Genomic DNA, 17,572 nt, shown 5'->3' with positions numbered 1-17,572 from the left:
AGTGGGCTTTTGATTTTCCCCAATCAAGTTTGTTGGGCTGAGTTGCAATTTTTTCTCTCCTTTTGGCTTTTTAATCATTTTTTCAAGAACAATAACCTAACTGGCATCTTCTGAACAAGGCTCTGATGTGTCTGATTTAAATGGGGCTTGCTGTACCTGGGGTTTGGGCATCGGATGATAGAAAGACGGTGAAGTTCTTAGTAATGATCAATTTTCTTGAATGTTTTCTAGGTGCTTTCCCGGGGACATGGATTCATTGAGCTGCATTCTTCCTGTGCTTCCTGGCCTCTCTTACCTAAGTTCAACGAATCCTTGCTAGCAGAGCCCAGTCCTGGGTTATTCAGCATGTCTGAGAAATCATAGTTTCTGCATGCTGCAGAAAGCAAACAAGACTGAGAATGGAAAAGGCTACCCACAGCAATCAGGAAGTTAAGAAACATGTGCGCCTGCAAGATCGGTGAGTCAGTAGTACTCCAAGTTCCATGCATAGACTCTGAGATTCTAGATGCAAGTTAAGTACTCTGCTGGTTCTATTAGACAAAATTAAAGTTCTCCGACACTCTGCATAGTTTTGCTGAATCTGGTTATAATAGCTGGGAATTATAGGAATTGTAATAGAAAGCATAAAGCTGGGAATACTGATTAAATAAATTAAAATGGATGAAGGTAGTCCTCAATTTAAGACCAGTCACTTAGCGACCAAAGTTACAATGGAGCCTGAAAATGGGACTTACAACCCAGTTTTGAAATTCCAACATCCACGTTTCCCCATCACAGTCACATGACCACATTTTGGGCACCTGGCAACTAGCCTGCATTATGATATGTTTGATGGGAACCGGCATTTACTTTTGGTTTCCGTCAAAACTGGCCCTATAGTGAACAATGGGTTTGCTTAATGACTATAGTGTTTACTTTACAACCACAGTGCTCACTTAATGACTGCTGAAAAAAAGGTCATGTGTCTGATTTAGTCAAATGGTGACCTGCTTTATGACTATCACAACCTACGACCAATACTTACAAGTCGAGAACTACCTGAACATTTAGGGAAGAAGACTGTTATAGAGTTCATTCACAAAGCACAAAGTTATGCTAACAAACCATAAGCTTCACTATGGTTTGTTGAATAGGTCTCAGTTAGCTAGTTTCATACATGCTACTAAGCATGCCAGCTGTAGTGGCTAGTTTACACATGAATGTAAATTAGCATATTAAAACCAGTTTCCATAAGCAGTTTAATCAAGACCAGGTGGCATTCAACAGTATGTACTTCTATTTGTGGTGAGGTAGAGTTTTGTTTTGCTTTATTTTAATTTATCACTGTGTTGGCATAAAGTGGCTTGACATGGGTTCTTCAGATCTGTGCTCCTAATACCTCTGTAGTCAAAGTCCTGGGGACCTGCTGCGTATTTAAGTATTTCTTCAGTGCTGTGATTGATTTAGCTTCTCTTCTTCCCAGTGAAGTCAATGACAATGTTCCATTAAATATTAGATAAAATATTGTTGATCATTAATAAAGGCAGTAGTTGAAACTTCATTCCTGGCAACCCATCTGATTAGGTGGGGGAGCTAATAATTCTAAAGGAGATAATTCAACAAAAGCACGAATATTTGGGTGTTGACGACACCCAGTTCTAATAAGGAAGCAACTATAATCTTTGAATGTTAACTAATGTGTTATTAAGTTGAATGAGTGAGTAGAAGCTAAAATTACATCCAGATATGCTAGAAGTGAGAAGCTATTGGTAAGGAGAAAAATCTTTGGCGAACAGAAGTGAAGCCTATTCTGGATAGGACTGTACTCCTCAGACACAGCAGATTCAAGATTTGAGAGTTTTCTTTGACTGCCTAACTATTACTGTATTTGCGGTTCAGAGCATGTTAGCACAACTGTGACTGATGTGCTGCTAAACCAGTTTTGTGTAGTGGTTAAGATGCTGGAGTAAAAACCAGGAGACTATGAGTTTTTCTAGCCCCACTTTAAGAAAGCCAGCTGAGTGACTTTGGGCCTGCCACTCTTTCTCAGCCCAACCCACTTCACAGGCCTGTTGATATGTGGAAAATAGAAGGAGGAAGGAATTATGTATGATCACCTTGAGTTTCTTATAAAACATAATAAAGGACATAGAAAAAAAAATCTAATAAATAAATAAAAAATAAAATAAAATTCCTGAGCAGACCTTTTAGCAGATATCCATGCCTTGGCTACTTAACTACACTTTCTACAGAGGCTCCCTGGAAAATTGTCCAGAAATTGCAGCTGGTGTAAAAAATGTACTATTGTATTGTTAACTATGGGAATTATATGATGCCTGTATACTGAAAAATCTGGATATATTTTAAGTTGGTGTTGACAATTAAAATACTAATCACCTTAGGACAGGGGTCCTAAGGTGGCTGCAAAGCTGGCTGAGGAACTCTGGGAGTTGACATCCACAAGTCTTAAAGGTGCCAGGTTTGGAGACCCCTGCCTTAGGATCTGTTATGATGAACAGGACTAGTTATTTCAATCAGCAGCAGAAGTCTTTTCAAAATGCTTCTGCTGCCACAAGGTCTGTCTGATAAGTGGGAGAAGACCTTCTCTTTCGTGGCTCCTATCTGTGCAATGCCCTCCTTATGGTATTGCATTTAACCTCCACTCTTAATGTTCATAAAATGTCAAAACTGCATCTTTTTGTTTAAAGTAATTTTTTCCATCCTTTGCTAATGTAAGACCTCCCATGCAGACATTCTAGGTTTGAGTGAGGAAGAAACCCTTGGAGCAGGGGTGAAATCCAACAGGTTCTGGACAACTGGTAGTGGAAATTTTGAGTAGTTCAGAGAACCTGTAGCGGAAATTTTGAGAAGTTTGGAGAACCGGCAAATACCACCTCTGGCTGGTCCCAGAGTGGGGTGGGAATGGAGATTTTGCAGTATCCTTCCCCTGTCACGCCCACCAAGCCACGCCCACAGAACCGGTAGTAAAAAAAATTGGATTTCACCACTGCCTTGGAGGTTTTAATGATTTACTAGACTATGCTTGGTTATTGCAAGTCTCCCTGCTACTGTCCGATTGGTGAACTCTTGAGTCTCTTTGGCCATTTTTGTATAGTTGCCAGATGCACCAGATACTTGACTGTCACTGAGAAAGGTTGTTCTGACATACTGTAGAACAGTGGTGGGTTGTCCCTGGTTCGGACTGGTTCTATAGAACCGGTAGTAAAACCGGTGGGAGGCTCTGCCCACTGACCCCGACGTCATCAGGATGCTTCTGTGCGTGTGGCCCTGAACTGGTAGTAAAGGTAAGTAGAACCCATCCCTGCTGTAGGATACTGACTTTCTGGAAGATTGATTTTAGATCTGCCAGAAGGTTGGTCTTCCCAGTGAGATACAAATCAAAGACCAAATGACTTTGCTTTTAAGGTGAGCCACCAGTTTAAGACATCTCATAACAAGAGAATTCTCACTGGCCTCATCTCTGAGCACCACTGTCCTCCTAATAGCAGGCATTATTGCAGAGAATTTGCACAAATGGCTTTAGGCATTACTGTATAGATGCATCCAATTACTAGCAGGTCTGAAGAATAACTTCTGTCTTCTTGCAGTTTTGCCAGCAAAGAGGGACAGAAGCTTTAAAACATGTTTCCATTTACACACTGGAGGCAAATAAATAAACTTTCAAATCAAAATAGAAATGTTTGCTGCATATTTTGCTCCTGTGAAGAACATTAATTGGAGAGACATGCTTTTCTTTTCTTTTCTTTTCTTTTTACCACAGCTCAAAGAGTATAGGAGAGCGTCATCTTGTTTGCATATTTAATCAATGTTTTGAAGTTAAAAAGACTTAAGTGTGTGTATTTGTAGAACTCTCTGAGTCACTTATAAAGGACAGGATTGAGTATTCTTTATATATTCAGCCACCCTGGAAGAAGGCTGTTGAGAGAACATGACATAACCCTGGAAATATTGAAGGCCTCCAGGAGTGAAGGCCTCTAACTATGCAAGTCTAACTAACTATGCAGGTTAGCATAGCTTTGGAGCAGGTAGTTTCTAGGCTGAAGAAATCTGCAGATGTTCTAGCTAATTCAACAGCCAATAGATATCCAGTAAAAGTGACGGTTTACATGCAAATATTGGGGAAAAGTTCATGCCCCAAGAAATTTTTAGCAACATACGTTAAGAGATATTCTGGCAAAAATCATTTTGCAAAAGCGTGTGCAGTAAAGCAAGACCTAGTCAGTAGAGAAAAAGATATAAACGTATTATCTGTGGGGTCATTATATTCAGAATATCAGATACGCTAAATAAATTGAACCGTTTGCTGCATGTTAGTATAATTGTACTTAGGCAACCTATGACCTGTTGGATCATCATTTCAGAGATAATTGCTTACCAAAAACAGAGAAAGGGGAGCAAAAAAGCAGTGGGAGATAGAGTGATTTCCAATTTACTTCTGACTTTCCTTGTTAGAAGCTGCCAGAGAGCATTGAAAATGACAATCATATGATTGTGGCTGAGTGTGGCAGAGAAGCAGTGCAGCAGCACTAAAATGGCTAAAACACTACCAAATTTCAATCCCATGGTAGTCATGGGTCCTGGCTTTTGGATGGATTCTAAATTAGCTCATTTGAGCTATGTTGATTCAATAGTTTTTACCTTATGATGCACTGTTTGCCCAATTGAAGATTACAAACAATCAAACAGATATGAGAGAGTTAGTACCGTAGTATATAGATGTTCTTCCTCAACAAATAGCAAAAACAATGCCAAGACTGATATCAAAGACACATCTTTTGGTGACCGTGTAGTGGCTGATGCAGCATATATTAAATCAGAACTGTAACCATGTCATTATCTGGCACATCAAAAGCACATATTTAATCTGTTATATATTGTCCAGGCTTGAAGATGTGGACCGAGCAGTTAATAGCAGTCCACAATATCAGCTCCTCCAGCATAACAGTGGAACAGAACCTATGCTTCTGCATGAAATTCTGAATTATCTTGAAAGATAAAGATCTTTGAGATAAAATGTTTCATTTGTGGAGGATTATTATTATTTAAAAGCCACAAAAAACAACCAGTATCCAGAAATATTAGACTTGGAGGATTCGTTCTCTGCTAGAATTATTGCCAGGGTAAACTCTTCATTTGCATGACATGGGATTGACCTTGCCTCTTTTGCAAATCAAGCAAGGAATTTAAACACAAATGGGGCTTTGAGGACATCATTCTAGTCCTACTTATTCCAGCTTGATGGTCCAGAATTAAAAATAATCCAGACAGTGAAAATGACACCAAAAAAAAAAAAAGCTCTCCTAGATGGTACTGATACACACATTGCATTACTTCACTTGAGGAAACAGTAATGATGGGGGTTCCTTTTGCTGCCTCAAGGTTGTTGCCCCTCCTCCTGAGATTCCAAAGGAATGACATTCTTGCTTAGGATCATTGCAATATCACTAAAGTAGCAATATGACCAAGGTAGAATTTCTCTCTCATCTCTGAGGGTAGATGAATGAATTAGATTCCAGGTTCTATTGTTCAGAAGAGAGAGTCTTATGTAGTGGAGATTCAACAAGATAAGAGAAATCAAAGGAATCAAAGGCATCTTAAGGTAACTGCATCTCCCAGAATTGGCACAGAAAGACCAGAAGATGTGTTTCAACACACACCTTCTGCAAATAATTTATTTATCTGAAAGTCAGACAACTCATTTTGTTACTGCACAAACACAAAGTGGGCAATAGTGAAGCCATTGCATAATTTTCAATAACCAGGCCAGGATTAAGCCACTGCAGTTTGAGTTGCTGAGTACCCTGCATCATGCAAATCAGAAGCTTGATGCAAATATATATATATTTGCAGAAAGACTTGAAATGGCTCTTCTGGCAAAGCACTAAGGCCAGCCAGAGCAGAAGTCCTGTGGTGGCAACTGGAGTTTGCTTTCCAATTGATAGGTGATGTAGGATGGGAAGGGAAAAGATGGCAGGGTTTCTGCCAACTGTTGCTCTGAAACTACCTGTCATTACAATGTATGCAGGCAGCAACCCTAATCTGCCCTATTGCTGAGTCATGGTAAGGGATGTGGGGGCAGTGCTTCTCATACTGGAATACTTTCTTCCTGGTTTAGGAGGAAAATAAATGGGTGTGGTTAATAGAGATAGGGCTGAATATTGATTCAGGCCAAATTATTTTGATAACAATATTTTTGTGATATTCAGCATAACAACCTCATTTTGTCAACAGAGGCACTCTACTCTTATAGCATAGGCTGCTTTCTCTAGTTTGATGATTTGTAACTTCAGGCTTTTTTGTCTTGCAGAAGGGGCTCCAATGTGTCATTGGTGTTGGACATGAGTTCTCTGAGCAACACTGAACCCATTGTGCAAATCTCCACTCCTAGAGATGTCACAGTACAGTTTTTGAACACTGCCAGTCATGTTCTAACACAGAAGATGCTCCAGGAATGGAGCTGCAATCTGGAAGAGCTTCAAGAGGAATTTGCGGTGAGATTCTCAAAACTGCCTACCAACTGCCTGATTGGATTCCAGTTTAAGCTCCTCCAGTACCTCAATTCCTGCTCCCCCATGTCATTCCCAGTATTATTTATTTATTTATTTTATTATATTTTTATACCACCCTTGTCCCGAAGGACTCAGGGCAGTGAACAACCATAATAAAACAATATACAAGACAAATTTAAAAACCATATTAAAATAATTCAATTTTGGCCGAATTTAAAATTCCCATTCTAAAACCCTTATAAAATCATATTAAAAACCCATATTTAAAACCCGATTAAAATTATTGTCCCATCAGACCAGCTTGTTGGAATAACAGGGTCTTCAGCGCACGACGGAAGGCACGGAGGTCGGGGATCCTTTGTATATCTGGGGGCAATTTGGTCCATAGGGCAGGAGCCCCCACAGAGAAGGCTCTCCCCCTGGGAGTCACCAGTCGACATTGTTTGGCTGACGGCACCCTGAAGAGGCCCTCTCTGTGGGAGCATATCGGTCGGTGGATGAGTGACAGGATGAAATAGCCTTTTTCCTAGGCTAGAGATAGCTGGTAGAGAGGTATGAGACCTGTAGATCTCTCTCAGGCAGCTGCAGAAGTGTCCTGCTTTTGTCAAAATAATTAAAGCACCTTGAGAGCATGTGTGCAGTCCTGTTGCACATACAAAATGGGCAGAACTTGCAGCATAATGGTGCAATGCTGCTTTTGTCATTCTGACCCCTCTTTCTCCCTCCCTCCCTCCCTCCCTCCCTCCCTCCCTCTCTCCCTCCCTCTCTCTCTCTCTCTCTCTCTCTCACACACACACACACACACACACACAGCAACTATGCTCTGCTGTGCCCTCGACATGTGGTTTGAACATCAAGTAATGCATGTAGGGCAGATAGTTTCCCAGGGCAGGAATACTGATTATGTTAAAAACCAATTACCACTTAGTACCAAGCTTAAGTAATATAAAGCAAAGTGTCTTTAAGATGAGGGAATTGTAGGAAAAGGAAATACTGGATTGAACTGCAATGGATATAAAAAAAATCACAGAGGAGAATCAGCTGCTTAAAGTAGACAGTAAAAATTGCTATCTGGGCTGAGAATCTGAGCAGGTTTCTTTTGGTGCCTACCTACTTTTTCCAGTGGAACTCTGGCATGCCATTCAGATGCCAAGTTTGACTTTGAATATCACTGTCCTGATTTAAACTGAGGCTGAATTAGTATAGGATCCGGTTGGTTGTGGTTCTTAGACAGCAGCATCTGAGCAGAGCTGAAATGTAATTCAGAGTTATAAATTTTTCCCCACCTCCTTTCTGCTGAGCTCTCCTTGTTGGGAAGGCGGGATTGGGAAATTGCATACTTGACAAGATAAAAGACACTGATGATATTGTTTCCAATTCTCTGGGTACCATTCAAAAGGGAAATTAATTCAGCAATTCCTCCTTAACAGAAAATCCCCTCAAACTTCATCACTCCAGAAGAACTCAACATTCTTGGCCGGGCAGCGAAGGATAGATATAAATCCATTCTACCAAGTATGTTTACTTTGCAATCATATTTAAACAGGAAGAAACTGGGATTGGGAAAGAAAAACAAAGAATGTTGAGTTTTGGCTCCAGATTTATATTGCATAACGTACTGCAGAGTGTGGTTTCTATAACACTGGCAGATCCCTGTTTTCAGTAGGATCGCCTGTCAAGTGTGTTGAGGTTGCATGGCTCAGAGTCTGAAGATGTCATTAATATCAGCAGGGAATATAGCTGATATTAGCCAATGTTTCATGTCAGCCAATGTTTCTATACCAGGTGATAAAATTCCTATTTTAGATTTCAGAAAATAGTTTTCAATCCACTGAATAAAATGACAAAAAGCATATCTTCAGCAGGATAGGCATTTGGAGATCTCTGAGGGGGTCAATATATCATACTGGGTGGGAAGTTTGGAATGTTAGTCCAAACAGTTCTGAAGAATCCTTGGTTGGACAAATGGAATGTAGAGTACTGAACTGGAGAAATTTGCCACGCATGAAACATCACTATAGAACATGAAATAGTTACAAAGGGTACTTCTGGATGGAGGGCTCCTAGAGCTACCAGTTAACTGTATCATCCATTCCTTGGGTACAAAATATCAAAGAAATGTTGTGGAAACATGGAAAGGTGCTAAGTAATAGAAGACGATATATTCAAGGGCTCCAGTAGAATTCCATGAATGAGACAGAATGATTGTGCAATAAACATTTCATTGGAAATTGGAAGCACAATTTCTCTCTAGTGGGATATCTCAGTGAAAAAAAGGAAAGAAAAGGATGCCTTGAATTCTTCAATAGAATGGTAAAAATTGAAATATAGGTATAATAAAACAATATCTTTCATATTCAGATATTTTTGAGCCTTGTGTACTATTTTTGACCATGTTGTAGCTTCTTTCCTTTCAGTTACAGGGAATAAAAAATTATTTATTGCTCTGAGAAGCACCGAATGCTGAAACTGTTGTAAATTGTAGAACAGCCAATCCACTCTAAAAATTTTGAGCTTCTGCTCCCATTATCTCCAGGCTTGGCTGGGTGGAAATTATGTGAAGTAAAGTCCAAGTTACCAGGATCGTTGGGGAAGACTACTTTTAAAGCTGTGATGTGATAAAATGCAAAAATTCCTACACATACGTAAGAATTTCTTGCTGATGCTATTATTCTTGCACAAGACTGTAAAGGAGAATATAATTTAATGTGAAATAAGATGAATAAAATTCCCAGTTGGGCCACTTTGTTGTGGGATGCACATTCCTCCAGATTTAGGAGAAATAAAATAATATATTTGTTTACTTCTGAGGGGAACTATAGAAACTCAAGGCACAGGGGAAAAGCCAGGCATTTAGCTACTGGACTTTTTATTTTTGTCATCCTTGTTTTAAAATATAATCCCTTTTATACTCCTATTTTGAGATTATAACTGTATATTTATAATGAAAAGTGGGTGAAATAAGAGCCCCAAACCAAACTGATAGGAAACCAGAAAGATTTCAAAACCACTTTTCTGTGGAATAGTTTGGCCCAACTGATAGTAAATGCTATATTAAGCCTTTAGCTATCTCATCTGACTAAAATGTTCCTCTAGATCCCCAGAGCCGTGTCTGTCTCAAGAGAGTTAACAGCCAAGAAGAGGAGTCTTACATAAATGCAAATTACATCCGGGTGAGCCAGAGAATTATCTAGAGGTGAGAATAACAAAGCTGGTGGCTCCGGTGGCTCTTGTTCATAGTTGTTATTTCTTTCCCATTGTCTAGGGTTATGCTAGCCAGAAGAAGGCCTATATTGCCACACAGGGACCCATGCTAAATACAGTCAATGACTTCTGGACAATGGTGTGGCAAGAAGAAACTCCACTCATAGTTATGCTCACCAAACTCAAAGAAAGGAAAGAGGTATTGTTGTAGAGATGTATATCAAATCTGATTAATGAGAAGGTTCAAAGTTTCCTGTGTTTATCTTGGGTTCTGTGTCCTTTGGAAGAGATTTCTGGAGATCAATGCCGTTGCTATAGTATAACATCTGTACATAGTCATACGTAAGTCAGCAAAATATTCAGAAACCTAATAAAGGATAGCCACCTATAGCCATAGTAAAATTGTGGCATACTGTGGCTATTCTAGAGGAACACATAATGCTATTATATTTTCTGCAAGATTTCAGTTTCAAGATTTGTGACATTCTGGATTATTTTCTTCTCATGGAGTAATGAGGCTATCTTTACGAATTTAAATGAATTGAATGAAATGCTTATGCACTGTCTTTTAACTCAGAGATCCTAACATTCCAGTTTCAGGCCAAATTTGCCTCACTAAATGTCCCCTTCTGGCCTATGAGCTTATAAAGCAGTCCTTCTGCCGCTCTAAAGCTCCACTCTTTGCAAACCCTCACAGATAAGCTGCCATTTCAAAGTCATATTTTGGTCATATTTTGAAGCTGCTTTCCTACTAATCCCCCCCCCCCCCAGTTCCTGGTGCTTTGCTTTCTCTTAGTTTCAACCAATGACTTCTAGAGCAGAACTGCTACAAAGCACTAAGGGCATTTTATAGTGGTTTCTCCTTTGCAGATGGATGATACCTCTGCATGAAGTTTTGAAAGTTGTTGGGTGAGACTTTGGGAAGGAGTTTTGGTATCACCTACTGATGTGCAGGAAGGTTGCTTATTGCTAAACCTATTGCTTATTGTTTAACATATTGCTAAAAAAGGGCCCTGCATGTGCTCTTGTTTAGAAATAAAAAAACCACAAAGGAGTTTATCATCTGGCAAAGGTGCAGAGATTGTCGCCTTATTATATCTGGAAGCTTTGTTAGCCAGCACAAATCTCTGCAGACCTAATGAATACAAATGTGGTGGCAAGGGAGTATTAATAGCTACATCTCAAGGGTATTTTTTAAGTCTAAGATTTTCCTAAGCCTTTTCTTTCCATAAGGAAGCTTTAGAAAATGCATTAAAAACTCACATGTGGGGTTTTTGAGCCTCAGCGAGCTTGGTATTGTTTGCTTTGTAGAACCACTCCTGCAGCCCATTTGCTATGGGGGAATAGGTCTGTGAATGTTAGGTCTAATTTCCACTTTTCTTTGGGGATTTACAGTTAGCCACTTGGTTGACATCTTTATGGATGAGGATCCCTACCTTTATAATTTCAGAAATGTATCTGTTACTGGACTGAAAGAGAAGCATCCTATGGACCATTTAGAATTCAAGTCCAAGACATTTGGGAATGTGATGACTACACCATTCGTAGCTTTTCCCTGCAGGTATAATTTTTTTTATTGAGGAAGACAAGAGCTCTGGCAAGATGATTTCCCTGCACAGTTCACCCTTCCCTCCAAGGGTGAACTGTGCAAGTACTGTCAAAACCTGCCCCTTAAGTTAAACTGCTATACATTTTGTTTTTCTTAATGAACTATTTATTTTGAATTGTTTTTCATGATTCTTGCTTTGGGCTTTGTTACTTTTATTATATTTTTTATTATATATTTATTATATGTATGTGTATGTGTATGTGTATGTGTATGTGTATGTGTATGTATGTATGTGTATATAAGGTAAAGGTAAAGGTTCCCCTCGCACATATGTGCTAGTCATTCCCAACTCTAGGGCCAGTGCTCATCTCTGTTTCAAAGCTGAAGAGCCAGTGCTGTCCGAAGATGTCTCAGTGGTCATGTGGCCGGCATGACTAAATGCCAAAGGCGCACGGAACGCTGTTATCTTCCCACCAAAGGTGGTCCCTATTTTTCTACTTGCATTTTTTATGTGCTTTTGAACTGCTAGGTTGGCAGAAGCTGGGACAAGTAACGGGAGCTCACCCCGTTACGCGGCACTCGGGATTTGAACCGCTGAACTGTGAACTTTTGATCGATAAGCTCAGCATCTTAGCCACTGAGCCACCACATCCCTTTATGTGTGTGTATATGTGTATGGCTAAAGAGAAATACACATAAAGCCTACGAAAAGGAAAGAAAACAAATATATATATATGTATGTATGTATGTATGTATATGTATGTGTATGTGTATGTATATGTACATATACATATGTACATATGTATATGTATATGTACATATATACATGTATGTATATGGTACCAAAATGATAGTACCATTTTGGCTATATAAAAAATTCATTTCTGATACTTATTAGTGTATATGAATGGACTGGGCACAAAACTTTATCTGGATTATTTCTATTTTATTTTCTATATGTAGACAAAATATTCCCTTTCATTTAATATCCCACTTAATTTTTATTCTATCTATAATTATTAATGACCATTTCATTGAGCATTTCATTGTCTCACTTAGTTGTCATAAGGCTATTGTGAGGAAGGGAGGTGTTTTCTCCTCAGGACTTTTGTCTCCTTAAAGATATTTGTATAGCTATAAGTTTTGGAATTCCAATAAGCACCTTGATACTTTCTCTCTTGGATAGATGCAACCACATATATGTGAATACTTGAAAGAGTAAAAGTAATGCTATCTTGTATTTCATCATGATTTTTAGTTCAAAGACGAATGTCGCACTGTGAAACACATTGTTTTCTCATCCTGGCCAGACCAGAGGACACCAGAATCAGCCAAGATGCTCTTGCATTTGATTCTTGAGGTGGAGAAAATTCTGAAGGCTGCCCAAAACAAGGGACCAATTGTTGTGCATTGTAGGTGAGAAATTCTTCTTGTAGCTCCATTGTATTGATGGATGCCCAAGGATGCTGGTTTTGAACTTCTATTTGAAATCTCCATTCTGAAAGGATGCAGCTACAGATCTAGCAAATACTTCTCTCTGTAAAATTCTGTACTTATAGACACTGGTGAAACTGGCAAACTGTTTTTCCCAGAAACCTCTAGGTTTCAGTGTATAAGAGATGGAATTCAGCAAACCTACTTGATTGGAAGGGGATGGACAGATATATTTCTACACCTTTCTGCTTCATAGCCCCAAAGATGCAATCTGACATGAAGTTGTTGTTCTATTTAGTGCAGGCATTGGACGGACAGGCTGCTTTATTGCTACTCAGATTGGATGCCAGCAACTAAAGGACAAAGGAGAAGTAGATATTTTGGGAATTGTCTGCCAGCTACGCATAGACAGGTATGGATGAAGAGCGGTTATATAGGCCAAATTCTGAGACTATTTAATGAAAAACTGAAGGAGTCTCTAGTTAGCTTGTCTTTTTGTTTTGTACGTATATTATCCACTTAACAATATTCTCTAATCAAGTTAAATGTATTGAAACTTCTACATCTTCTACAGTATATTGAAGCTGCCTGGAAGCATCTTGATAAATGTACTTTCCTAAATGCTGATAATTTGATATGAACGTAATTAAATTAGTTGGTTAAGTATTCAAGCAAAATCACAGCAGTCATTAATACTTTGGTAACAAGTCAGTTTATGGTGAGACATGTATCCCAGGCATGTTCATAGGAAACATAATTGTCTTATTCTGCAAAGGCACCAACCAAATTATACCCAGTAATAACCTCATTTCTGTATTGTTACATTAGATTTAGTCTCCAATTCTATATAGACTTGTGATAAATCAAGTAACCTACCAAGCCTCGTTAAAATTATTTCAATATAACACTTGTGGTAAAATGTTATAACTGTAAATGTGATACAAGCATGTATGACAATGTGACATACATTATTGGTGCTACTTGTACAGTGCTTCAGGACATCATGGACCAAAATGTACTATATAGTGCCAAGAAATGTATACAAATATTTATATATCAAATATATTAAAGAATGCATTCTTTATTAATGAAGGCGAATATACATGTCTCGGGATAATGTTGTAGGATCCAATCTGGGTTGGTCACCAGGACCAGAGGATTTGTCTTCCGAGCTTTTGAACTCGTGCTAGAGCTCATCTTTAAGGAATTTCTAGAAGTTCCCTGAAGATGGGTTCTAGCATGAATCCGAAAGCTCGGAAGACAAATCCTTTGGTCCCAGCGACCAACCCAGATTGGATCCTGCAGTGCACTCTTTAGTTCTATATTGGGACATGTGCAGGGGTGGGTTCTACTTACCTTTACTACCAGTTTGCAGCAGGGCCACGTGCTCACGCTTGCTTCCCTTGTGCGTGCGCAGAAGCATTTTGATGACATCGGGGTTGGTGGGCGGAGCCTCCCACCGGTTTTACTACCGGTTCTATAGAACTGGTGCGAACCGGGGGCAACCCACCACCGGACATGTTAAGAGCACAGCCAGAGATCCAAGTGTTTGTGTTATTTATCAACTTCAGTATCTAAATAAGTGTAGTCTATGGTATAAATCAGGGGTGAAATCCAGAAAGTTCTGGAGAACCGGTAGCGGAAATTTTGAGTAATTCAGAGAACCGGCAAATACCACCTCTGGCTGGCCCCAGAGTGGGGTGGGAATGGGAATTTTGCAGTATCCTTCCCCTGCCATGCCCACCAAGCCACACCACACCACACCACATCCACCAAGCCACACCCACAGAACCGGTAGTAAAAAAATTTGGATTTCACCACTGGTATGAATAAAGTACTTGCAAAAAACAATACAACATCTATCCACAATATTACTAATAGCCTGGAGCAATATGACTTTACAAGTAATACAGGGAATATTGTCTATCAGGTAAAATTTTTAAAGATAGTTCCTGATGTATATAATATAATATAAATATAATATAAATGGATCATGTCAACTCTTCAGTTTGCTCTTCCAGGGATTATTAAAAGCTACCTGTATATCTAAATGCCACTCATAGCTATATTAATAAGCTTTGAGTGAAATATGATTTTGACCTGATAAATATTTTCAGCAATTAATTGAATGACTCTTCCCAGTATTTAATAATGCCATTTTAGTTTGATTTAAGAAGTTTTAAAGGTCATAGTTTCAATCCTCATTATTTAATCTGTACTGTAGATGTTTTATTTTACAAGATTTTTTGCAATTTCTTGAACATGCATTTGTGATTGAATTGTTTTGCAAAGTATATGTAATTCTCAACCTTCTTTGTAAGCTGTTCTGCTATGGTCTGCAAAAATTGTAAATGATCTAAGATTGCCACTGTTTGCAAAACAAATGTATTGTCCTTCCCAGTGCCTGTATATTTAAATAGATTTTCTTTGCTTGCAGAGGTGGAATGATACAAACCAGTGAACAATACCAGTTTGTCCATCATATACTTGCTATGTATGCCTCACAGCTTTCCGAGTTTACAGACAACTAATCCATCATGCTGTGGTAGCAAGATGAACTGTTTATATCTTGACATTTTGCTTGGAGAGCCTTTTTGTGATAGCAAGATAGTAAAGTATTTATATGTCAGCCACTTGAAATACATAGCTCAAACAAGAACTATTAGGTTGTTGGTTTTATATAAAAGGAATTTAGCTGGATGTAGAGTTTTAATTTCATTTTTTAATGTTTTGAACTTCCTGTGTATGTTTTGTAAACATAATATTCATTTCAAGTTCATTAAAAATACTGTTGTGTTACACACACACACACACACAGAGAGAGAGAGAGAGAGAGAGAGAGAGAGAGAGAGAGAGAGAGAGAGAGAGAGAGAGAGAGAGAGCTGTACACCTCAATCCTGGACTGGCCAAGTTATGTTGTTAAGGTCTTTTCCCAGGGTCTGGAGGCTGTGGAAATTCTGGATGGGAAGCAAAAGGCTCAAGCTTGATTCTGACAATGATGAATTGTTATGGTTTTGGATCGCTTGAGACCAGTGGCATCCATCTTGAGTCATGAATAAGCTTGCAGTTTTCCCTTCAGAACTGATACACAATATGGAGGTATTCTTAAACTCACATCTCCTACTTAAGGAGCAGGTAGCAGCTATGGCTAAGAAGGCCTTTGCACAAATCTATCTTGTGTGCCAATTATAATCCCACCTGAACCAGATAGTTGTTTAGTTAGTCACTCTGTCATCTCACATATGACTCTTGTAATGCAGTCTATATAGGGCTGCCCTGAAAAACACTCAGAAACTGCAGCTGGTCCAGAATGCACCACTATGGGCAATTATAGATGTGTCACATGATGGTTGTGACATCATATCACAATTCAGTGTGTTGGTTATCCTTGTATGTTCCAGGTCAATTAAGAAGTGTTATGTAATGAAATTAAGAAATATGGCTTCTTGGTCACAGCACCTACTCTCTGGAACAATATTTCCCCTGAGACTTGTTTGGCTCTTACCCCATCTGAGTTGAAAGAAACCCTTAAAATCTGACTGTTTCCCCAGGCCTTGGGTTAGACTGGGTTGCAGGACCTGTGGATTTTATTAATTTAAAATGAACAATTTTCCTCTCTTCAGATGCTTGTGATTTTATTTTAATTTTTTATAATTATTTCATTAATACATGATGTCCAGAGTTGCTATGGAGTTAAGAAGCCCTATAAATTGAATTAATTGGTTTGTATTCAGTCATGAAATACAGCCTGATTTAAACAAGATACTTTAAATGAGAGTCTTCTATGCAGAGGCAATCACATTAAAATATATGGTTAATTTACAAAATATTCAATCAGTCTGTAAGCATTAACACACAATAGGTTAGCTGAATGTATTATTGGCTTGCTAGTGTTATGTTCAAATGGATGAGTATATAAAATAAGCATATTTTATACACTTAAATAAAATTGGAAAACATATTGTAATATATTTCTTTCCACCCCCAATTTTGTATAAGTTAGATGCTCTGTAACTAACCAATTAGGACTAAAATACATAGGAAGTTGCCTTAAAATAAGCAAAAGCGCTAATCCACTTTGGTCAACATTGGTGATATTATCTGAAATGTGGATACCAACTTTCCCAGCCATATTTTCAGGTCTCTCGTAAAATCCACAATAACATATTATAGGTCATATTGTCATGCAAATGTCACAGATTACATTACTGTATGTAGTTTGTTTCATTTGCATAGCAATATCATGTGAGAATAATACCACTTGCACTCATTGTGAAACCTAGACATATCTGGAGGGCTTATGCATACAGAATAAATGTTCTACCTCTGAATTGTGTTTTTTAATTATGTTTTCTCTCACTGTAGAAAAAAGTAAACCATGTTTGTTAAAAGAATAAAGTTGTGCTGTATTCTTTCTAATCTTTTCTCACTAAGGCTAGTGACCTCAATATAATAAATAATTTGCATGCATGACTCTTTAACATTCCAGTTTAAAGCATAAAAATGTAGTCACTGACTTGTCTTTATTTCTACTATAAGCTTTATCTGAAGAAAATACTAAGGAAATTATCCTCTAACCTCATCAAACTGGAGAGTAATCAAAAAAGAAACCTTAGTTAATTGTGATAGAAATATGTTCTTTCCACATTTGCATGTGTTTTCCTGAAGCTTATCCTAAAATGAAGCTGTGTGTTTTTGACAGTAAGAATTCATATGCCTTTGGAAATGTATTTTTAATCTTATTTTTGAATTTAGGAGCAGTTACCCAAAACAGTGGTTATTTCATGCTAATTGTGCATAAAAGCAGGGCATTTCTATATACCCTACAGCTTAGAGTATTAGAAGATATTATTTATATATCATAAAGTTGCTAAGG

General features: G+C 38.4%; 1 protein-coding gene across 1 annotated transcript; it reads left to right on the top strand.

Annotated features, from left to right (window-relative positions):
* The first annotated feature begins 300 nt into the window (after positions 1-300).
* Positions 301-16,985, top strand: PTPN7 (protein tyrosine phosphatase non-receptor type 7). Its single transcript, XM_070939892.1, has 9 exons — positions 301-457; positions 6,308-6,491; positions 7,940-8,024; positions 9,606-9,682; positions 9,775-9,912; positions 11,164-11,274; positions 12,521-12,678; positions 12,995-13,108; positions 15,134-16,985. Exons 1-9 carry the CDS (start codon positions 399-401, stop codon positions 15,225-15,227), a joined length of 1,020 nt encoding a protein of 339 aa, XP_070795993.1. The 5' UTR covers positions 301-398; the 3' UTR covers positions 15,228-16,985.
* Positions 16,986-17,572: the final 587 nt, after the last annotated feature.

Source organism: Pituophis catenifer, unplaced genomic scaffold, assembly GCF_029215685.1.
Source record: "Pituophis catenifer annectens isolate HBS135680 unplaced genomic scaffold, rPitCat1.0.hap2 SCAF_3, whole genome shotgun sequence".
Lineage (NCBI taxonomy): Eukaryota > Metazoa > Chordata > Lepidosauria > Squamata > Colubridae > Pituophis > Pituophis catenifer.
Note: the sequence above shows the minus strand (reverse complement) of the source record. Positions and strands in the feature narration are given on the sequence as shown.

What these genes read in the sequence shown, in the direction of transcription:
- PTPN7 (XM_070939892.1), top strand. Translation starts at nt 399, where the DNA reads ATGGAAAAGGCTACCCACAGCAATCAGGAAGTTAAGAAACATGTGCGC. An exon ending in CATGTGCGCCTGCAAGATCG is followed by an intron (nt 458 to 6,307) that starts GTGAGTCAGTAG and finishes TTTGTCTTGCAG; the next exon opens with AAGGGGCTCCAATGTGTCAT. An exon ending in CCAATTGTTGTGCATTGTAG is followed by an intron (nt 12,679 to 12,994) that starts GTGAGAAATTCT and finishes TGTTCTATTTAG; the next exon opens with TGCAGGCATTGGACGGACAG.